The 24149-nt window shown below is 39.6% G+C and overlaps 1 protein-coding gene across 8 annotated transcripts in view; it reads right to left on the reverse strand.

Moving 5' to 3' along the window:
* Positions 1-14874: 14874 nt before the first annotated feature.
* The window catches only part of SPHKAP (SPHK1 interactor, AKAP domain containing), a 160968-nt gene continuing 151693 nt past the window's right edge, over positions 14875-24149 (reverse strand). For all 8 annotated transcript variants that reach the window (XM_078071416.1, XM_078071412.1, XM_078071414.1 and 5 more), the window contains one exon: positions 14875-16752. In XM_078071416.1, coding sequence (XP_077927542.1) covers positions 16609-16752 — 144 coding nt within the window. In that variant the 3' untranslated portion in view covers positions 14875-16608. The remainder of the gene's footprint in view (positions 16753-24149) is intronic.

Raw genomic sequence — 24149 nt, forward strand, 5'->3', positions numbered from 1 at the left:
TCCAGAACTCTTTAAGACATCAATCACAGATTCATAAAGTTTATTAAATCCTAATTACAATAAAAAGAATGGTATATTTAGACACACCCAAGTTAAAACACATCAAAGAAAAACCTTAAATTTATCCTTGAAGGAATAAAGGCAAATTTTCCTATCACTATGCTGTATAACAAACCACTCAGTGACACATAGTAATTTTATTATGTTAAAACAATTCTATGGGTTAGGAATTTAGATAATACACAGCAAGGATGGTTTGTCTCTGCTTCATGATGTGTGGTGCCTGGGCTGGATGACTTGAAGCCCAGACTCACTGGGATTGCCAGCAGGAATGTCTACACTTGTTTTCTCCAGCAAGGTAATTTCAGGCTAGTCTGATTTTTTTGTATGGCAGCTGGATTCCCTCACAGTGAGTAGTCGATAGCAGAAACTGAATGGCATTTAATTATCTAGCCTTAGAAGTCACATAGCATCACTTCCACAAAACACTGTTGTACAAAAATGTCAGAACCCCACTCAGATTCAAGTGCAGGGAACACAGACACTGCTCAGTTGGAGAAGTGTCAAATAACTTGTGGCCATTTAAAAAATCATCTTCCAAAACTATAAAAAGCTGGATATAAACTAAGGACGACTCTTCTTAGAGGCATGAATTATTGCAATGACTTAATCAAGTTTGTTTGATATTATTTTCATGGTGCATTGTTGGGCATCTGTTATAACGGATTTATAGGGCTCCCAGTTTCTAGAGGAGAGATGCCAGGCTTAAGCCCATTGCATTCCAATGAAAGATACCAAGAGAACTCTTTGAAGAGATATTTAATTAATTTCTTGTATGCTGAACTCCATTATTAACCCAAGTGTTTTAAAAAGATGGTCAGAGTTATCTTTCAAATATTTAGAAAGAAATACATTTTAGTTTCAAGAAACCTCAATTATGTTATTGAGGAAACCATATGTAATACCACAAATACTTAGTCAACAAGTTAGAAAAATGAAAAAAATAAAAATAAATGTAAAAATAAGCCCGTTTATCCTGACATATCTATTTTGTTAGACTAGAGTAGTCTATAAACCCTTACTGCACTCTCTAGGCTCAGTCACATGTCCAACCCTAAATCAACCACTGTGGCCAAGGAAATAGAAAGTGATGACTGGTTTAGCCTAGGTTGTGTGCAAACCTCTAGAGGCTGGGATGTTATTTCCCTTTAAGCAAGGATGGAAATTAGGAATCATTGAGATGGGACAAACAGATACTAGAAGAGGCACTATCAAGTGTCCATGATAGGTCAATATATATTCCAGGCAGAGAAAAGAGCTTAAGCACAGTTCTTCAAGGTCATGGATTATTTGTGGGGAAATGGCAAGAAACTGTTATGGCTGGAGTAAATAATATCTAAAGTCTTTGCCCACTAAACCACAAGGGCCAGACTATAATTATGTCACACTGAGAGGTAATTCCATAATTGTTTCACTATCAACACTAATTTCAAAATACAGAGACCTATATTCTTATGGAGCTGAGATACAGGACTAGGAAAATATAGAGAATCAGGGAGTATAAATGCAGAAGTATTACATAAAAGTTTCCTTTAAAGAATCTTATATTCTCCAAGATCCTAGCAAGGCTACTTCAAGCTGTGTTGACTACCCTCAATTATATGCTCTATTCATGGGTCCATGAACTTGACACTTGAGAACTTCCCTTGAGAGTCATGATCAAATATGCTTTGACCAGATGAAAACTAGATTTATAAATATTCCAGCCTGTTTTACTGCTACCTCTCCAGACTTATATGTCATTTTTCAAGCAGGCATCAAATTAGGGTGACTTTTCCAAAATACAGTCAAGGATTCAGGAATCACATTGACATTATACCTTGGATAGCAGCTTGCTGTTTACAAAGCACGTTTGCAAATGTTGTCAAACCAAATACTTGCAATAACCCTGAACAGAAGGTATATTGATGCTCATTTTACAGATGAGTAAACTGAGGCTCAGAAAGGTTAATGATTACCCCAGAAGATACACAGATGATCAGTGGCAAATGAGCCACAAAGCTAGATTCCCTTATCTCAAATTCTGCATTCCTTTGCCTCCTTATCATGAATAAAGCAGACATTACCAGAAGTCTCTCACTTATTAAACTATGACTTAAACCATAGACTCTACATTATATTTTAAGCTACTCCATGTATCTGGAACGATAGCAATAGCTTGTCTAGATTTAAAATACTAGACTAATATAAAACACAAGTAACCTACTTTCAGAACAAATGTGCTTAAAACACATTGCTTGAATAGACTTTACATCTTCTTTCAAGCACTTTTACATTTTGTCCCTAACCACTTTTGAATCATAAGTCCTCCTATTTTCCATGCTCTGTGTCCTATATTGCCTTGGCTTTGAGACCCATCCTATTGCCTACACGCTTCCTTTTGCTTAGAATTATTTTTCCAACACCTCTTCCATTTCTGCTTTTCTGAATTTGATCTGGGCTTTAAGGCATAGGTCATGTGGAACCTCAAAGTCATTATTCTCCAGCAGACCCCTCAAGCTTTCTCCCTGTAACTCTATTCCTGTCCAGTACTATCTTTCTGTCTCAGAATGTGTGTGTGATCATAGAAAGGCAGAAGGGGGCATTGAGGGTCTCTAGAGTTGCCTTAGTTCTGGCTGATAGAATAGAATACCATGACTAGGGACTTAAACAACAAACATTTGTCTCCTATAGTTCTGGAGTTTGGGAAGCCCGATATCAAGGCACCAACAGATCTGGTGTCTGCTGAGGGCATGCTTCCTGGTTTGCAGATGGCCATCTTCTTGTTATATACTCACATGGTGGAGAACAGAGAGAGAGAGAAAAACTCTTTCTCATGTCTCTTATAAAGGCACTGATTTCATCCATGAAGGATCTACCTTCATGCCCTAATTAGCTCCCAAAAACCCTGCCTCCAAATACCATCACCCTGGGGAATTTAAGCTCCAACATACGAATTTTGAAGGGGACCCAAATATTCAGTATATAATTCTGCACCCCCCCAAATCTATGTCCTTCTCATATTAAAAATACATTCATTCCATCCCAATAGCACCCAAATTCTTAACTCATTTTAGCATCAACTCTAAAGTCTGAAGTCCAAAGTCTCAACTAAATATGATCTAAATCAGATGTGGGTGAGACTTGAGGAAAGATTCATCTTGATGCAAAGTCCTCTCCAGCTGTGAACCTGCAAAACCAGAGGAGTTATATGTTTCCAAAATACAATGATGGGACGGCATAAAATAGACATTCCCATTCCAAAAAGGAGAGATAAAAAAGAAGGAAGAGGTGATGGGTCTTCGACAAGTCCAAACCTTAACAAGTTAAACTTCATGAGAGATTAAGGCTCAAGAATAATCCTCTTTGGCTTGATGCTCTGCCTTCTGGATCCACTGGGTCATGTAATCTGGCCAGCACACATGGCCTTGCACTGAGAAAGGCCTTGTGATTGATTTATTGCTCTGCTGTCACCCTCTTGAAATTCTTAATACTTTTTTGAACAAAGGGTGCGGCATTTGGACTGAGGCCAACAAATTATGTAGCTGGTGCTGCTTTCTTGGCTCCAAACCCCAACAGGTTGGTATAGAAGGGAGGGAAAAGGAAAGAAATACACATCTCTCACTTATCTGGCCAGATTTGAAACCCTCTCTCTTGGTTGTCATTGTTTCTCTGGCCAAAACTGACTCCTAGAAATGGGAAAACATAGCTTCAGATCTGTACTTCTTAAGCCATTTCAGCCATCGTCCCAGCTGCATAGCTAATGTGTCATCAACCTTTACTTTTTTCCTTCTCCTCCTTGGGTGGAGGGTATTTTTTCTTTCTCTTCTTGAAATCAAAGGAGGAAACACCAAGATCATCCCTTAAGGAAGGGATTCTGGTTTGTTTACTTTTTTGATTGGCTGCCTTTTTAGACAGCAGACTTGATTATTTTACTTCAAACACATCTGAGCAGAGAAGAAAATTCCAGAGAGAAAGCACAGCTGAGATGGGGTGGGGGAAGAAGGAACTGTTTAGTGCAGATAAGATTGTCACTGGCATGGTGCGTTTGCCTTAGTTTACTGGGGACGTTGCGGTAGGTAACTGTGCTATTTTGCTGGTAGTCTGTTCAAGACGGTTGTCTATTGGGTACCAGGAGCCAGGAGTAAGAAGCTTGGATGGGGGAGGGGGAGAGAGAGGGAGGGTAGGGAATGGGGGTGGGTCATCGGGCTGCAGGAAGAAAAGGCAGAGCTGGAGTTGTGTCTCCCTCTTCAGAGATGTGAATGATTCCACGGGGCCCTCCAAAACGCTCACACACGTATCCCATGGGGAGAGCAGATGTTTGGGTTCCTGCCTCAAGGGGGGCATTGCCAACAAGATGGTATTAACAAGAGAAGCAATGGTGGTCAATAGAAAATTGTAGTTGTGCTTCCAGATAAAGAAAGAAACATTTGCTCTGCTTCCCTTCCTGCTCCCCAGTGCCCAACACTGAGAGAGATAGAACCAGAAGAAAAAAAAGGACAAAAATAGCAGACACTGTCCCTCTTCCCATTTCAAGCTCCTTAGGCCACAGCCTGGCTGGTGCTCAGTGGAAGGGAACAAGAGCTTTACATCGCACGTAAGAACTAGGCTGTAAATTGGATTAGACTGGCTGGAGATTTTAGTTATGAAAACAACCTGAAACTATGGGATCTGCCCTAAAGGCATAATTGGTGGCAAAAAGAAATTTGACAAAACCCAGTTGGCCTAATAGTTAAATTTAACTATGCATCATGTTTTTGTTTGCCTCATGCAATTCAGATTATTAAACCATTTATATTTTCAAATTGACTGCTAAAAGCAGTCAGGGAAATGCTTTCCTGTTTAATTTTTGTTGGGGCTTGGGGAGAGGAAAAAAGAGAGAGAACCTGCTGTATAATTCCTTCCCTTCCATTTGGGCAAATTCAGGTCCATGTCCACCCCTGAACTGATAATTGTCCCAATAACGGAAGGTTGGGCTCTGTCCGATGGGCTTTGTTCAGCCTGCATCTGTCCCTGAGATGGAATCAGCTTCTGCATCACATGGGTTAGGTGGAGGAAGGTGGACTTCTAAATAAAATCAGGTAAGGAGGAGAGGGACACAGGATGCTGCTGATGAGGCCACCCAAACTCTACTACATGGGGCCACCCTATGTGATAATCATCTGCTTCCGCCTTAGTAATGACCCACATGGCCCTTGGGTAGGGTTGGCCAATTTCCTTTGGGCTTCTCCACGCCAAGGATCTCCTCCATTCCCTGGTCAGTGGGAGTCACTCATGTCCAGACAAGGGAAGGACAGCTGACAACATGTAATTGGTGACCAACAGGCCTGTGTGCTGTGGTCACTTCATCAACCCTACCCTCTCCCCATGGTCCTACCTTCTAGACCCATCATGAGCCAATGTTGGCAATTTGTTACTTTGAAATACTCTCCTTTCAGGACCCCTGGGTGGCTAATCGGTGAAGCGTCTGCCTTTGGCTTGGGTCATGATCCTAGAGTCCTGGGATCGAGCTCTGAGTCGGGCTTCCTATTTGGCGGGGAGCCTGCTTCTCCCTCTGCCCCTCCCCCTGTTCTTGCTCTTTCTCTCTTTCTCTCACTCACTCTCTCAATAAATAACTAAAATCTTAAAAAAAAAAAAAGAAAAGAAAATACCCTCCTTTTAATTTTTTTTCTTGCTGCCTCCTGGAGTCAAGCTCTAAAAACAGAATTTAAAATTCACCTCCCAGTGTATCTGAGATGTTTATTCTTCCCATTCTGAACACTTGGCTGGCGTGCACTTCCTCTGTCTTCCATTGAAAAATTCTGCCCTATAGCTGGCTGTTTAACTTTCATTTCAAACAGAGAAATGGTGCAGCATTCATTATTGGTTAAGAATGTTTGATGTGCTATAACATTTTAAAAGGTTAAATATGATACAACATTTGAAAAATTCTTCTAAAAGCATTATGAGAGAAGCCAAAACCATTTTTTTTCCCTTGGTGAAGAAAATTTTATTGTGATTTTAAAGCTTTGGAAAACATCTTATAACCAGGTGTTCATCCAGATTGAGGGCAACTTTACATTTTGCACTTACATAAAGTATTTATCCCGAATCAGCTATTGTGAATGATCTAGAAGTATCCCTGCATGGGGATATTCTCAAACAGTTCTCTTGGCCTTATAAATAGTCATCAACTCCACTTCCCCAGCCCTATTTGCTGTCAAAATAACACAAAGTTTTGTTTATTGTTCTCTCTCTATTTGGGGAGAGTGATGGTTGGTAGCTGAGAAAATGTATGATTGTACTGACACAGAATGATTTGTGGTTTGTGATTCTCCTTCCTTTTCCCTCTCTGTTTATCCTTTGACCTCTCTCACTTCTCATGCCTCCAATTTATGCCAATTTAAAATGAATCCTGCTCTGCCTATTTCTAGTTCTGTGACCTTAAGCAAGCTATTTAGTCTTGCCATGTTCCAGATTCTTCAATAATGAAATCATAACAGTAATATCCATCTCCTAGGGCTGTTGTGGAGATTGAATGAGTTAATACGTGTAGAGCACTTAAAATAGTATCTGGCATATATAGAGCAAGTGGTTAATAAATGTCAGTGGTGGTGGTGGTTATTTTTCTTCTTATTCTTGATACCTTAATGAGGTCCCCTTGCCATTTTGAATCTCAATTTCCTTACCTACAAAATTGGGTCCATAATTTTTTTCAACTCAAATGAGTTATAGGGACCCGTACAAGGTGCACAGAAGGAGGAATCATTAGTAAAATGTTGGCTAATTAACACCAGGGAGCTTCTTGACAAAGCTGTCCTCTATTTTCAGGATCATTAGAAGTTGGCCATGCTTGGACTTTTGTCAGACGCTCATTAGCAGATGTCACTATCTTTCAGCTCAAGGGCTTGCCAAAACCACTATGCCGAGCTGAGAGAATTCATTTTCTTCCAGGAATAAATTCATTTATTTTTGTATGTTATTTATTCACCAATCAGAGGAGCTCTGATGACGACAGTATTGCCCTTGACATTCGAAAAGACAGGACTCCATGTCCCAGGCAAGAGTGTGCTCATGTGTCGCCAACCCGTGTGTTCATGCAGGGCAAGAAAATGCCACATGCAGGGACATCAAGAATTGACGATAGTCCAGAAAATGTCCTGAGGGAACATTTTGGGATTTTAGTTGAGGGTGGAAAAATATACAGCCTAAAAGACATGGAAGTGAGAGGAAAAACTGCCAAAGAACAGGGATACATTGGTTCCCTGCACAGTCTGCTCTTTGAAATAGTTAACTCTTCAACTCCTGTTCCCACCATTGCTGACTGGAGGCACGTGTCAATGTTGCCATGGTAACAAGTCAGTGTGCAGACAGTAGCTGAGATTGCAGATGCCTTCTTACTCAGGACCCCAAATCACATGTTTATATTGACTAACAAATGGTCAGGGCCATTTCAAGTGACAATTTTTGACTTCTTCAAAAACTTTCAGATTTACCTAGAGAGGAACTTGGAACCACCGTGGTTAAACATGATCCAAGTGAACACTGCCCAGCCCTCTTTCACCTCACCCTGCTTTTTAATTATGTTTTTTCCCAGCACTGTTCGCTAATGCTCTATGCGCAATTAAACTTATTTCCTATATTGCACTTTTGTTATGACTCATCATCTGTATCCCTCACTAGAATGGAAATTCTAAAATGCCAAGCACCCGGTCTGTTCTCTGTCGCATTTTCTTGGGTCATTTTAAACAGTGCTTGTCCTGCCTGGTGCCTCATAAACGTTCAGGGAATGAAAAGGCTAAATATGAATGCCTATCAGAATGCCAGGCAATTCTACTGAATTCCTTTTCTTGGCTCTCTTTTCTGCAAATTGGTTACTGGACTGTCAAGAAATGCTTAGCCAGACAGTAACACGTTGTTAAGGGCATAAGAACCTATATCTTCCTATTTCTTCAGAGTTATCTATGGCAGCTCTGTTGTAATTGGTGCATTTTTTTTAAAAGATCTTATTTATTTATTTGACACAGAGAGAGACAGTGAGAGAGGGAACACAAGCAGGGGGAGTGGGAGAGGGAGAAGCAGGCTTCCTGGGGAGCAGGAAGCCCGATGTGGGGCTTGATCCCAGGACCCTGAGATCATGACCTGAGCTGAAGGCAGACACTTAACAACTGAGCCATCCAGGCGACCCAGGAATTGGTGCATTTTTGAATGGCTTTTTTATGGTAAAAAGAAATAACATGAAATTTATTATCTTAACCATTGTTATTATTTTTTAAATAACAACATACACTTTTATTGTTTATTATTATACTTATAATTAATAACTTACTACAAAAGCCATGTGCTGTCTCCACTCACTATTTTTTAGCTAATTACATTATGCAAATTATTAGTAAAACAATGTAAGCGCAACCATTTTTTTAAGTTTTCGTGCTCATATGAGGTATTTATGTAGAAACAATTATTTTGTTAATTATATATAATTCTTATTCTTCTTCATTAAGGTATATCTCTAAGGATTTCTTCTTTTTTATTATATTATTCCTAACCATTTTTATTGGTGCATTTCTTTCAACTATCTCCGCCCCCCCCAGTTTTATTAAGCGATAGTGGACAAACAACAATATAAGTTGAAGGTGTAGAGCATAATGATTCAACTTACATATATTGTGAAATAATTATCACATGAGCTTAGTTATCATCCCTCATCTTTGATACCAAAAAAGGGGGAAAAAGGGTGTTTTTCCTTATGATGTGAGCTCTTGTGATTTACCTTCTTAGCAACCTTCCTGGATATCCTACTGCAATGTAAGCTACAGTCATCATTCTGGACATTCCATCTCTAGTACTTATTTATCTTATAACTGGAAGTTTGCACCTTTTGGCCCCCTTCCTCCAATAATCCCCTCCTTTCAGCCCCCACCTCTGGTAACCACAAATCTGATCTTTTTTTCCATTAGCTTATATTTTTAAAGATTTATTTATTTATTTGAGAGAAAGAGAGAGCAAGAATGGGGGGAGGGACAGAGAGGGAGAGAGAGAATCTCAAGCAAACTCCACGCTGAGCACACAGCCCAACGCGGATCTCAGTCCCAGAGCCCTTGAGATCATGACCTCAGCTAAAATCTAGTTGAACGCGTAACCACTGAGTCACCCAGGCACCTATTAGAATTTTTTTTTTTACGATTCCACATACAAGTGAGATCATACAGTATTTGTCTTTCTCCATCTGACTTATTTCACTTAGCACAATGCCCTCAAGTGTTTACCATGTTGTTGCAAATGGCAGGATTTCCTTCTTTTTGTGGCTGAATGATGTTCCTTTTCTGGGTACATTTTAAATTGAAAGTAATATATTTAATCTGCTTGGACTGGCAGGTGGTTAGAACTGTTATCTCTGTTTTCAGCAAATTTTGACAAAGAAAAAAAATGCATGTGGTTTGATTGGAGGATGGACATCAGGAGCTCTCCCCTGGCAGTTGAGAAGGAACTAGAAGAAGTTCTTGTTGCAGGGAAACCTGTTCTGTGGTTATAAAGATTTGGGTCATACTAGTATATTAAAAAAAACACACACACACACAAGAAATAACCAGTGTTGACAAGGACGTGGAGAAAAGGGAACCCTCTCGCACTGTTGGTGGGAATGTAAATTGGTGCAGCTGCTATAGGAAAGTCTCCTCAAAAAATTGAGGAGTCATGAATGGAGCCCAAGGCTTCGACTGAAGCATAAAGCAGCCAATGTGGACATTTATCTTGTCATGTATTAGACATGACATATGTTAAATAAACTCAACTCCGTATTTCTGCTGGAGTTAGAATTTTCTTGCTTTAAAAGTATCGTATATTCCTTTAAGAGTTACAGAGGTTTCTTTCTCTCTTCCCTTCCTTCCTTTCCTTCTCTCTCCTTCCCTTCATTCATTTGCCTTTCCTCCTTCCCTCCCTCCCTTTCTTCCTTCCTCTCTCTCTTCCGCCTTTCTTTCTTTCTTTTCTTTCTTTCTTTTTTTCTTTTTCTTTTTCTTTCTTTCTTTCTTTCTTTCTTTCCTTTCTTTCTTCTTTCTTTTTTCTTTCTTTCTTCCTCTCCCCTTCCTTCCTTCCTTCCTTCCTTCCTTTCTCCCTCCCTCCTTCCCTCCCTCCCTCCATCTCTCTTTCTTTATTTCTTTTCTCTTTCTTTCTTTCCTCTCTCTTTCTTTCTCCCTTTCTTTCTTTCTTTCTTCCTCTCCTCTTCCTTCCTTCCTTCCTTCCTTTCTCCCTCCCTCCTTCCCTCCCTCCCTCCATCTCTCTCTTTCTTTCTTTTTTTCTTTCTTTCTTTCTTCCTTCCTTCCTTCCTTCCTTCCTTCCTTCCTTCCTTTCTTTCTTTCTCCTTCCTTCCTTCCTTCCTTCCTTGACTAGGACATAATCTACACACACAAAAAAATGCCTTTAAAAGAGTATTCGTTTTAGTTAGAATCTAACCCTTTTGATATGATTTCCTCACAAATCCATGAGATCCTAGAAGGGGGGTTTCTTTAAACAAATATGTATTGAGGATCTTTTTGGTACTAAGATAGAGCAGGTACGAGAGAGGATCTGGAAGGTGATAGTGAATGAGTTGTATGGTTCTAGAGATGTAGAGTCTAGAGCAAAATTCTGAAAATGGCTTGAATAATCCTCCTGAAACTGTACAGGTAATCCCTGAATTTTACATACGTGCAGTTTTCCTTAGATTTTCAAAAGAGCCTATACCACAAAAGTGTTCAGAATCGTAACTTCATTTTTCTTTGTCTCTCTGAATACTCTCAAACGTTCCTTCACCTCTTTATCCAAAATTGCTCAAAATCTGATTTCTCTGTATCTTGCTCCAAACATTGAGGAAACCAAGAAACAGCCTGCTGCTTGATGTTTAATAAGAGGCCTGTTCAAATCTTTATTTCCCTGAGACATGGAATTCCATAGAACAACTGATTTGTTCCTCCTGGGAATACCGCCTTTTCCGTTCTCTCTGCCAAATAGCAATGTGTAGAAAGTTGTAGTTGGAAGTGATTTTATATATCATATTGTCTGTATACTTTTATCTGTTACATTAAAAAAAACCACCAAAATGTTTCAGAAAAAAAACTTAGGTGCTGGAGGGCACACACAGCTGGGACTGGAAATGACTGCTTTGTCTATAGATCCTTGCACTTACATTTTAAAAGAAGATCCAGATGTTGAGTGAAGGAAGAAGGAGATACTGATCTAATTGAGGAAGGCTTTACTAGACATTTCTAAGGCTTTGGCAAAAGGCTGGCATGTGGCCTACTGCCTTTATCACTAAAAATTATATTGCTATACTTAAAATAATTGGCCTGTTGCTTGAAAGAGTAGGCCAGAGGACCCTTCACACATGGCACACATGGCTGTGAAGAATCCAGTACACTTAAAACTGGAGGATGTCTTGGTTTTATCCACCTTCATTCAACTTCGACAAATGGCGATTCATTCTGTTTTCCCCGGAAGAAGCAAAACTCTCCTACCTTATCTGTGTCCCATGTTGTTGTTTGTGATACGGCAAAAGAGGGATGTATTTTGTGTTTATAAAGATTTGGGACAGACTAGTAGAAAAAAACAAACAAACAAAATATAACCAGTGTTGACAAGGATGTGGAGAAAAGGGAACCCTCGTGCACTGTTGGTAGGAATGTAAATCAGTGCAGTCACTATAGAAAACAGTCTGGACAGCCCTCAAAAAATTAACAACAGAAATACCATATGATCCAGTAATTCCACTCTTGGGCATTTACACAAAGAAAATGAAATCACTAATTCTAAAAGATCTATGCACCTCTGTGTTTGTTACAGGAGCATTATTTATAATAGCCAAGATATGGAAACAATCTCGGTGTCCATTGATAGATGAATGGGTAAAGAGACTGTGGTGTGTATATATGATGGAATATTACTCAGCCATTAAAAAGAATGCGATCTTTCCATTTGTGGCAGCATGGATGGACCAACAGGGAACCATGCTAAGTGAAATGAGATAGCCTGAGAAAGACAAATACCATATGATTTTGCTTATATGTGGAACCTAAAAAACAACAACAACAACAAAAACCAAACAAGCAGAAACAGGTTCATAAATACAGAAAACGGACTGGTGGTCGCCAGAGGGAGGAATGGGTGGAATAGGTGAAGGGAATTAAGAGGTACAGACTTCTAGTTCTAAACTAAGTAAGTGACGGGGATGAGAACTACAGCATAGGGAATAGTCAGAAATATTGTAATAACACTGTAGAGTGACTGATGGTAGCTGTACTCATTGTGGGGGGCATTGAGTAATGGACAGAGCTGTCGAATCGCTACGTGGTGCACCAAAAACTAATATAACCTTGTATGACAACTATAGTTCAATAATACAAATTAAAAAAAAAAAAAAGACTTGGGCCACGTGTTCAGCCCAGGGACCACACAATCTGCCAGGAAACAATCTTTGCATCTGGGATCTGTGGCACTTTGAGCATCGTGGTAGCATCTGGAGTCCCTGCCACGTTCCGGGCCGGAAACAGGCGCAGCAGAGATTGAAGCAGTAAATCGGACAGGGTTCAACAAAGCAGTGAGAATCTTCCAAAGGCAAATAAATAACTGGTTGATAAGAATTTAACAAAAGGCCATCTCTGAAGGACAGACAGGGAGGAAATAGGAAGGGGATGTGAAAACTGAGAAGAAGCAGGAGAAACTGGATACGGGGCTTTAACGGGGCGGGGCGGGGGGAGAGCATTTTAAGGGAACTGTTACAGGAAATGGAAAATTTAGGTGGTCGAAGGATTCTTGCAGCAACACCAGCAGATTGCATTTTGTTGGCTTTTCTCAAGCACAATTTTTGCTGATAGAAGGGCAGCTCAGATGTTTTTTCCCTGTCCACTGCATTCAAACGTGTCTATACTCAATCGGCCTCAAAGTCCTGCTGATAATGTCCTGAATATGATTTAAATGCATCCCAATACCATGAAAACATTCTCAGTTCTCTGATCAAAATTCTTATGCAACTAAAATAAAAGTTTTTCATAGAAAGTTTCACTTGCTTATGTCCAAAAGTAATTTCATAAAAAAATCTCAAGAAGCTTAATATACCAGGTAGCAGATTCTGGTAAGCTAAGAAGAACATTTTGGTAGAATTGTGTTTCAGGAATTAGTGGACAGGAATTAAAATAATTAGTGGACAGGAATTAGTTTTCAGGAATTAGTGAACATCATTAGTTGGAAACAAAAGTTACCCACAGCCTACTAGATTTCCCAGTGGGCAAGGCTTTGTGCAAGGACTAGGGCAGAAACCACAGACCCAAAGGTGGCTCCACCCTCAAGGAGCTTACAATCATCACAATCATGGATGCCCAGAGATGCAGGTATTCCACTTACCACGTAGAAGCAGGTGGCGGAAAGGGTGTCAGGAGGCCTGGTTTGCTCAAACCCTGCAGATCCCGAAAAGAGGCTTGTTTTCAGATCATGCCTTTGGCTGATTCCTAAGGGCTAAGCTCTGAGCCTTGGACTCCAGGATGCCCTCTTATTTGCCTCAGACAGGGACCCCCCCAAATTCCCATTCTTCACCTTATAAATGATTAACTTGAATGACTCATACCCACCGATCAACTGGAGCAAGGTGATTGTTCACCAAATTCATTTCACCAAAATTCAGGAGCTTCTGTCCTTTCTCCAGGCCCCTGAACGTTGACCCATCCTCAACCTGATCCAACCTACAGCCCTCGTTAAGAAGCCCCTCCTGAGGGGGTGCATGGGTGGCTCAGTCGGTTAAGGGACCAACTATTGGTTTCGGCTCAGGTCATGATTTCAGGGTCATGATCTCAGGGTTGTGAGATCGAGCTCTGTGTAAACTCTGCACTCAGCACAGAGTCTGCTTAAGACTCTCTCTCTCTGCCCTTCCCTCCATCCCTCCCTCTCAGTCGATCACTGGCAAGTCTCCCAGGGGGACCACTCTCACTGTTACCACAACCTCGGTGCCCCATTGCAACAACCCCTTTCTCCTTCTCATTATAATCCTTTCAAATAAAGTCTCTCCTTGCCAATGTCCAGAGTTCATTTTTATTTGACATTACCCTGTGGCTGACTGGATAAGCCTTTACATAGCATTATTTATGCCTTCTTCTTAGTGAATAATATAAAGTGCTCAGAAGTCTCAGTGTTTTATTTGCACAAATTCTAATAATTTATTTCCTGAATTCAAAGAGCACCGATCCATTTACCTCTAAGCCTGATAAGTTTACCTCTAGTTTACTGGAGTCTAGGTCAGTTTATCCCCAAGCCTTGTTTGCCTTGTGCTTCTTTCTCCCATCCCCCAGACTTGCTGTAAAGGCCACAGCCCATGGGCCTTGGGAAGGTGAGAGGGAATGCTTGGTTGTCAGGTTCCTACTGGGATTCCCTAGACTAGAGACTACAGGCTCCCCTTCCTTTACCCTAACACCTTCTAGAGCCTCAGGCTCTGCCCCTTCAGTGCATTATTTATACCAGCAACCCCTAACTGGTGGTGATTTTTGTCACCCAGGGAACGCTTGGCAATGTTGGGAGATATTTTTTGTTGTCACAATGGGAGGAAGTGGTTACTGGCATCTAGTGGGTAAGGGCTGGGGGCTGCTAAACATTCTAGAAGGCACAGTAACAAAGAATTATTTAGCCCCAAATGTCAATAGTGCCAAGGTTGAGAAATGCCAATTTACATGAATATCACTGGTGCTAACTAATTTAGTTAAAGAACACGGGCTTATTTGAAAGTTGAGAGTGTAACAGTAAAACTTGTCTAAGGGATAATCTACCTTCATCCAATCATACTGTGGCTCTTGTGTTATATGAGGCACTTAGGACTTTTGGAGAAAAAAGGATGAACAATTCGGCAACAAAAATTTATTGATTAGTTTGCAACATTAGGTACAACATATAACTTTATCACACAGTTACAATCCAGTATTTGTGCTTTGTAGGATAAGTAAACATTCATTTGAGCACAACAAATGTCCACACACAATATTCTGGGATTGTTTAAAAAATAAATATATCCTTTTCCATTTAGTAGCACAAAGAACTTTCGGCTTGAGATAATGGATACATTTTAAAATTTGACATCTTGTTAATGTGACAAATTAAACACATATCCTAAATTTGGACTATTAATATAATAAATGTCTAGTGAGTACTGGGGAGGATTCCTCCGTGTGTGTTGAAAAGGGAAGTAAGTCTTACAAGGAAGCTTTCTTGACATTTCAAGATGGCGATGATGCATAAGGCCCTCATTGATGGCATGGGGCCTTGTTCACACTTAAAATTACTTCACAATTTTTAAAAATAGAATAAAAGCATGGTATTTCAGGAAATCTTCAACAAACACCTTCTTTGGTCAAGAAAATAAAAGCCAGCATACCTCATTTAGTTGAAGGGAGAGGAGAAGTTAGATACTTTTTATTTTTCAGAACAGTCAATCTCTGTTATTAAAATAAATTAAATGTGATAAGGTTTTCTTCTTCCCACATTAAATGCCAATATCTTTGAATCAGGAAGAGTGTATGATCCTAGCAGGTTATGTCAAATCCTGCGTCTGTCATTATAAATGTCACCCAGGTAACAGGTCTGCCATACCAGAACCAACACATTTATAATAAAAGCACTGAGCTCATGTGTCAAGATATGACACTTAAGACAACAATCCCCTCATGTTTTATGAACCTCTAAGATAACTCAATATATTATTTAAGATAATAATCTCTTCATAATTTACAATAAAAATAAAATGAAAGTTTATATCTTATATAATTTAATACACAAGCAGATTTTATCTCAAAAGACTTTTTTTTTTTTTTTTTTTGTAAGAAAGCTTTTTCTTATGGTAAGAATTCTGTGAGCATGTTACCCAAGTAATACAGAGATGGACATGAGACAACCTTCAGTCTTTCTCTCTCTCAACTAAAAACCAATAGTATTCTGGTTAGGTGGGAACACAGATATTGTTGGGGAGGTACAGAGTATTATCAATGAGTTGAAGTAAATAAATGAAATCACCTCAGTAGAGGACATCAGTAATACTCGTGCCCTTCTGTTAATATCCACTGATATTGGTCTGATAGTGAAAATCCTTTGTATCAAAATTCTGGAAATTTCTCATCCATATCTTAAGTGTTGACCTGGGCTGACAGCCCCTGAATCAGCTTGAAAGAGTAAAATAAAGGTTATATCATAGTTTACAAAATTATTTTGATTAGTTACTTTGCTTCTAGTTGATTCACATAATTGGAGACATTACACATCAGTTTATATAATTAAAAATATTTAAGAACACCTTTCCTGGATTTTTGGGCCTAGTTTTAAGCTTTTAGTTTAGGGCCCACTAAATTTTTGTTTTTCCAGCCATTCTAATACAAGCTCTTTTGAACTTGCTCATAGGTTGTATTGATTTGTACAGACCTATTGCTTTTCCTCAGACTTATTCCATGTGCAGTAGAGTTGAATAGCAGATTTTTTATAGCTCTGCTAATGTGATGGGATGTTTTGAGAAAGTTTAGAGCATTTAGAGCAAACCACTGTAATCTAAGCTGGGATAAAGGAAAGGAATACTCTAAAGGCAAAGCTGTCTTATCCCAGTTCCAAGAGCCAGTCAAAGAGACTTGGGGTCCCATCCTTCTGTTCCTCATGCATTTTGCAGTACTGAACAACTGCATGAAAGATATCTCCCACTTTCCAGGACTTCTGCTGAACCAGCCGCACGACATCTAAAAACTAAAATAAAGCACAGAGTTAGGATTCCCATACCACGGATGAGCCTCAAATTTATCACATTCAATCATTCTTCCAAAGCCAACAGCTCTCTAGGCTATATTTTTAATCTCTAGTGACAGGGGACTATTTTCCAGGACAGTCTATTTTCTTTATAGACTCTGAATGATTGTTGGAGAGTTCTTTCAAGTGAACTGGAATTTTCTTCTTCAGAGCAGTTGTCATCCATTGACTGCTGGAGACTAAATGGAATTCTTCTTTCAAGAGTCTGTCTTTTAGATATTTCCAGAGTTTCCTCAGGTTTGCGTTTCTCTGGGTTGGACTCTCTCTGGCAGGACCATACAGAATAGCTCCCAGCACCTTCTACCTGTCTCAAATAATCTCTGATTGGGTGCATACACTTAGGCTAAATAAATCAAGGGCTAAATTTTTGGGTATGGTCACTTACAGGCTCTTCACTCCATCTTGAAAAATCCCCTCCCCCATCATCACATTTCAAGAGACATTGGCTTTCCATTGCAAAGGTAAAGTAAAGATTAAAGTAACACCCTAGATTTGCCACCCACTTATTGGTACCAACTTCAACTGGCCACGACTTAGAGACAATGTTTTTGGCTGCAGGTGAATTGTGAGCTGAAGTGTTGAAAGATGAGAAATCATTGTAGATCATTCCCTTCATGACACTGTGGGCTGAAGCCAGGGTGAAGGCCTCTCAAACTCCTTAGGCAGATACTTTTAAAGAAAAGTGACAATTATTAAGGGCCAAAACCTGTACGAAGTACATTTCCGCATGTAATCTCATTCAACTCTATCAACAACTCTGTGAAGCAGACACTAACAATGAAAAATTGAGGTCTTGGGAGATGAATACATGTGCATGATCTTTAGGATGATGTAAACAAAGAGACAGATAGGAGGTCAATAGCAACTAAGTTATAGATAATAATCCCCCAGGGAAGGACAACACCTAAGCCGTATCTTACTATCTTGACCTGTACCTGATAGGTGTTCAATAAATATTTGCTGAATGAGAGAAGGAACAAATGACCAAATGTGAGTCAAATACATTCAAAATGACCATGAAGACTATTTGAAATATGGGATGGCATCCAGAATCATTGAGGATGAACCTCATCTAAGTATTCTTTCTTAAGTGTTATGTAATGTATTTACATATATGTAATTTAAACATGTGTATCTTGAGGCTGTTTAGTCAATAATTTTCTATTGATAGGATGCTCCACAAAAGTGGTTGTAGGCTGAGGCTGAACAGAGCCTAGATTAGTGAAATGGTAGTGGGCAAGAAGCACAGTAAAAGCTGATCATGTGGCATCTGTCTTATTGAATTGTGACTGACAGTGTTGTGTGTGTTGTGGGGTAGGATAGCCCAGACCTCTCTTCACTGTTCACTTGAACAGCAATGGAAGGTTAACTCCATTCAGCTCCCTCGGTCTCAGTGATAACATTTCATAGACTACTAGTTGTTTGGGACCCCTTTGCAACTTCTGCCTAGCTTCCTGTCAGATTCCTGAAATTTTAGAGAGCTTAATCTTTTAGGTTAAGACTTTGCTTAAAAGGCAAATACCCTCAGATAGGGGAACATTCCTAGCAGCTATTAGTAATTTATGGAGATGAATAAAAATAACTTTGTGAGCTGTTACTTATATCTTGGCATGTATGAATGATCCGAGGCATGTTTTCTGTCATACTAATGGTAAAAACATGAAGCATCAGAGAAAAAGAGAGAAAGGCTAGGATGTCTTTGCATGATTTGACAAATCAGACTTTTCCAGCTCTTACTGGAAGTCTAGAAAGTAGGTGTTACCAGTGGAGAAGGCTTGAACATCAAGCTTCTGAGGTCTCATTGTGAGAGGTTCATAGGTTGGTGACTTCTCTTCAAGATTTCCTTCAAGTGTCACCAATGGCCTTAGGCCAGACCCATCCCTTGAGGGTGTCTCCTCTCCCTTAACATGTCTTATAAAGATGCAGTCAACATAAAGTACACAGAAATATAAAATTAGCCTCAGCTCCTTTTTTTCTTTCTATAAACTCTGGCTCACTGGTCTACCATTTTGTTCCCAACTTTTATCCCTGAGTCATTGCTCTAAGAGACAATCAAAACTCTGGAGCAGATGTCAGTATTTGCTAAGCCCTTCCCAGAAGGCTCTCAGCCTCAGACCTCTTTAGAAGCTCAATTACTGCTTCTTTCCATCTACTTAGGACTTGTTGAAGGAGGATCTCCCACTGTGGTGATGACCACAGGATGAGGTTGATTGACCCAAAGTTGTCAAAATGCCCCACAAGGTAGTCACTCTGCCAGTAGTTTGTGGAATGGTCACAGGCTAGAATCTGTCTCATGATTTCTAAATCCAGTCTGATATCCCAATAAAGAAGCTTTTAAAAATGATCTGCCCCACTAACTATAGCCTACTCTGAGGCTGTGATGACTTAATCTCAGACATCAAGACCTTGAAACATCTGTGGGTCTGATGAGCAAGAAGGTCTTACACTTTCTTTTCTTCCTTGACTGCAAGAAATTTCTAAATAAAAATGAGGCTAAAATTGTGAAGAAGCCAAGAAAGGACATTTCCAGCTTGTTACCATAGCCTTTAAAACCACATTCAATTTAGCAGCTGACCCTAGATCTTTCATTGTGCCTGTCCATGTGTTTGCTCTGGTAATTTCATAATCAGCTTCAGTCTGTCAGTGATCTGAGTTTTCCATTTCAATGCACTGAAAAATAAAAATCAAATATTTTCATTTCCTGCCATTTCACAATCAATAATAATTAGGTTCCCTTTCTATAGATCATAATTGGCATTTCCTTGAGCAAATATTTTGTCTTAAGGAACTAGAAGGATTTACATCCTGTGATGGTGTATCATTGACAGACTCATTTGAAGAAGAGTGTTACATGGTAGAGGACTTTTATATTCACAGGCACATTTACTAAATTAGATCAGTTGTTTACAAAATCCTATGGTAAAATCTATGGGAGTTGTTGCAAGCTGTGAGATTTTAAAGAAACACTCAGCTTGGATGTCTGAAAGTAACTACCTTCTTTTGCTCCAAGGCAGAATTCCATTATCATTAAACACAAGTGAGTTGGTTTTTATATTGCTCCTGCAATTACAGCCTGTAGAGCTATGATTACCAGCCTTGCCTGTACCCTGGAACCACCAGAGACCTTTAGAAAACTCCAATGCCTGGGCTTCATACCAAGAGGAGATTCTAATTTAATTGGCCAGAGCATCTGGGTCCATAAATCTCCCCAGGTGATTCTAGAGCACACTGAGTTTGAGAACCTTGACTAAAGGGTTCAATTCAAGACAATTTCTTATGTTTATAAATGAAGAGATTTAGTATCTATTATCCACTAAATGTCAGTATTCTCCACCAAATTCATATATTGAAACCGCAAACCCCAATGTGATGGTATTACGAGGTGGGGCCTTTGGGTGATAATTAGGTTTAGATGAGGTCATGAGGATGTGGCTCCCATGATAAGATTTATGCCCTTATAAGAAAAGGAAGAGACAGGGGCGCCTGGGTGGCTCAGTCGTTAAGCGTCTGCCTTCAGCTCAGGTCATGATCCCAGGGTCCTGGGATCGAGCCCCGCATCGGGCTCCCGGCTCGGCGGGAAGCCTGCTTCTCCCTCTCCCACTCCCCCTGCTTGTGCTCTCTCTCTCGCTGTGTCTCTCTCTGTCAAATAAATAAAAAAATCTTTAAAAAAAAAAAGAAAAGGAAGAGACACCAGAGCTCTCTCTGTCTACCATATGAGGACAGAGGGAGGGAGAGGGCCCTCACCAGGAATGGAATCTACTGGTAACTTGATCTTGGACCTCACAGCCTCCAGAACTGTGAGCAATAAATGTCTTGTATAAGCAGCTCAGTCTATGGTATTTTGTTAAGGTAGTCTAAGTTAAGGCAGTATATAATTCTTCTCTATTTTTCCTTCATTTTTTTCTCTTATTGTCCTTCCACCACTTTTCATGTTGAATAGAATGAGAAATTAGATGTGAAATCATGTCTCTTCTGACCCTCACTTTCTTGGGGAGGTATGCATACACCTGTTTCCTCTCTTTCCTCTGTTCTTTGCATTGCCTCCAAGAAAAGGAAGTAATTCTCAAATGCATAAAGATGAGAAAGGCACTGATTTACAGTGAAGCCAGTCATCAGGCCATTCTAGCTCACAGAAGCTCATTAGATTTAGAAAAGGAGATAAAGTGCAATGATACCTTCTATCCAAGAGGCAGAATAATTGGCTAATTTATGTCTTTTTTTAAAAAAACAGTTACCTTCATGATTTTTTTCACTTTGAATTAAGCATTTTAAATTCTTAAAAAAATTCTTTATTTAAATTCAATTTAGTTAACATATACTGCATTATTAGTTTCAGGGGTAGAATTTAGTGATTCATCAGTTGCATATAGTGTCAGCCATTGTGAGTGATGTTTACAAACTGTTTTAGATCATTAAGCATTAGGATTCTCAGCAATCTTTGCCCTGGAATTTAGGATACTTAAAGTGTACCTCAAATTCTGCCACCCCTTCAGGATATTTCTTATGGAAGGGGGTTTCAAACTTTAGTACTCATCAAAATGACTTCACTTGAGGGAAATTGTTAAAAAATATATATTTCTGGGCCCCATTGAACGTAATCAGGGCCAAGGAAGGGCCTAGGCATATGAATTGTAAGTAAGTGTCCCAGGTAATTCTGTGAATTTGGCTCATAGTTGAGGTGTGAGAAATCCCATTTTTTAAAAAATTTTATTATGTTATGTTAGTCACCATACAATACATCATTAGTTTTTGATGTAGTGATCCACGATCCATTGTTTTCGTATAACACCCAGTGCTCCATGCAATACGTGCCCTCCTTAATACCCATCACTGGGCTAACCCATCCCCCCACACCCCTCCCCTCTAAAACCCTCAGTTTGTTTCTCAGAGTCCATAGTCTCTCATGGTTCATCTCTCCCTCCGATTTCCCTCCCTTCATTTTTCCCTTCCTTCTCCTAACGTCCTCCAGGCTATTCCTTATGTTCCACAAATGAGTGAAACCATATGATAATTGACTTTCTCTGCTTGACTTATTTCACTTAGCATAATCTCCTCCAGTCCCATCCATGTTGTTGTAAAAGTTGGGTATTCATCCTTTCTGATGGCTGAGTAATATTCCATTGTATATATGGACCACATCTTCTTTATCCATTCATCTGTTGAAGGGCATCTCAGCTCTTTCCACAGTTAGGCTATTGCAGACATTGCTGCTATGAACATTGGGGTGCATATGGCCCTTCTTTTCACTACATCTGTGTCTTTGGGGTAAATACCCAGGAGTGCAATTGCTGGGTCATAGGGTAGCTCTATTTTTAATTTTTTGAGGTACCTCCACATTGTTTTCCAAAGTGGCTGCACCAACCTGCATTCCCACCAACAGTGTAAGAGGGTTCCCCTTTCTCCACAACTTCTCCAACATTTGTTGTTTCTTTCTCTGTCCATTTTTGCCATTCTAACTGGTGTAAGGTGGTATCTCAATGTGGTTTTGATTTGAATTTCCCTGATGGCTAATGATGATGAACATTTTTTCATGTGTCTGTTAGCCATTGTATGTCTTCTTCAGAGAAGTGTCTTTTCATATCTTCTACCCATTTTTTGACTTGATTATTTGTTTTTTGGATGTTGAGTTTGAGAAGTTCTTTATAGATCTTGGATACCAGCCTTTTATCTGTAGTGTCATTTGCAAAAATCTTCTCCCATTCTGTGGGTTGCCTCTTTGTTGTGTTGACTGTTTCCTTTGCTGTACAGAAGCTTTTTATCTTGATGAAGTGCCAAAAGTTCATTTTTGCTTTTGTTTCACTAGCTTTTGGAGATGTATCTTGAAAGAAGTTGCTGTGGGCGATGTCAAAGAGGTTACTGCCTATGTTCTCCTCTAGGATTTTGATGGATTCCTGTCTCACATTGAGGTCTTTCATCCACTTTGAGTTTATCTTTGTGAATGGTGTTAGAGAATGGTTGAGTTTCATTCTTCTGCATGTGGCTGTCCAATTTCCCCAGCACCATTTATTGAAGAGACTGTCTTTTTTCCATTGCATGTTTTTTCCTGCTTTGTCAAAGATTATTTGACCATAGAGTTGAGAGTCCATATCTGGGTTCTCTATTCTGTTCCATTGGTCTATATGTCTGTTTTTGTGCCAGTACCATGCTGTCTTGGTGATCACAGCTTTGTAATATAGCTTGAAATCAGGCAACGTGATGCCCCTAGCTTTGTTTTTCTTTTTCAACATTTCCTTGGTGATTCGGGGTCTTTTCTGATTCCATACAAATTTTAGGATTGTTTGTTCCAGCACTTTGAAAAATGTCATTGGAATTTTGATCGGGATGGCATTGAAGGTATAGATTGCTCTGGGTAGCATAGACATTTTAACAATGTTTATTCTTCCAATCCATGAGCATGGAATGTTTTTCCATCTTTTTGTGTCTTCTTCAGTTTCTTTCATGAGTATTCTGTAGTTCCTAGAGTATAGATCCTTTACCTCTTTGATTAGGTTTATTCCGAGGTATCTTATGGTTTTTGATGTTATTGTAAATGGAATCATTTCTCTAATTTCTCTTTCTACAGTTACGTTGTTTGTGTATAAGAAAGCAACTGATTTCTGTGTATTGATTTTGTATCCTGCCACATTACTGAATTGCTGGATGAGTTCTAGTAATTTGGGGGTGGAGTCTTTTGGGTTTTCCACATAAAGTATCATGTCATCTGCGAAGAGAGAGAGTTTGACTTCTTCTTTGCCAATTTGAATACCTTTTATTTCTTTTTGTTGTCTGATTGCTGTTGCTAGGACTTCTAGTACTATGTTGAACAATAGTGGCGAGAGTGGGCATCCTTGATGTGTTCCTGATCTTAAGGGAAAGGCTCTCAGCTTTTCCCCATTGAGGATGGTATTCGCTGTGGGTTTTTCATAGATGGATTTTATGAACTTGAGGAATGTTCCCTCTATCCCTATACTCTGAAGAGTTTTAATCAGGAAAGGATGTTGTGTTTTGTCAAATGCTTTTTCTGCATCAATTGAGAGGACCATATGGTTCTTCTCCCTCCTCTTATTAATGTGTTCTATCACATTGATTGATTTGCGAATGTTGAACCACCCTTGCATCCCGGGGATAAATCCCACTTCGTCGTGGTAGATGATCCTTTTAATGTCTTGTTGGATCCTATTCGCTAGGATTTTGTTGAGGATTTTGGAATCCATATTCATCAGGGATATCGGTCTGAAATTCTCCTTTTTGATGGGGTCTTTGCCTGGTTTGGGGATTAAGGTAATGCTGGCCTCATAGAATGAGTTTAGAAGTTTTCTTTCTGTTTCTATTTTTTGAAACAGCTTCAGTAGAATAGG

This window comes from Halichoerus grypus, chromosome 4 (assembly GCF_964656455.1).
Source record: "Halichoerus grypus chromosome 4, mHalGry1.hap1.1, whole genome shotgun sequence".
NCBI lineage: Eukaryota > Metazoa > Chordata > Mammalia > Carnivora > Phocidae > Halichoerus > Halichoerus grypus.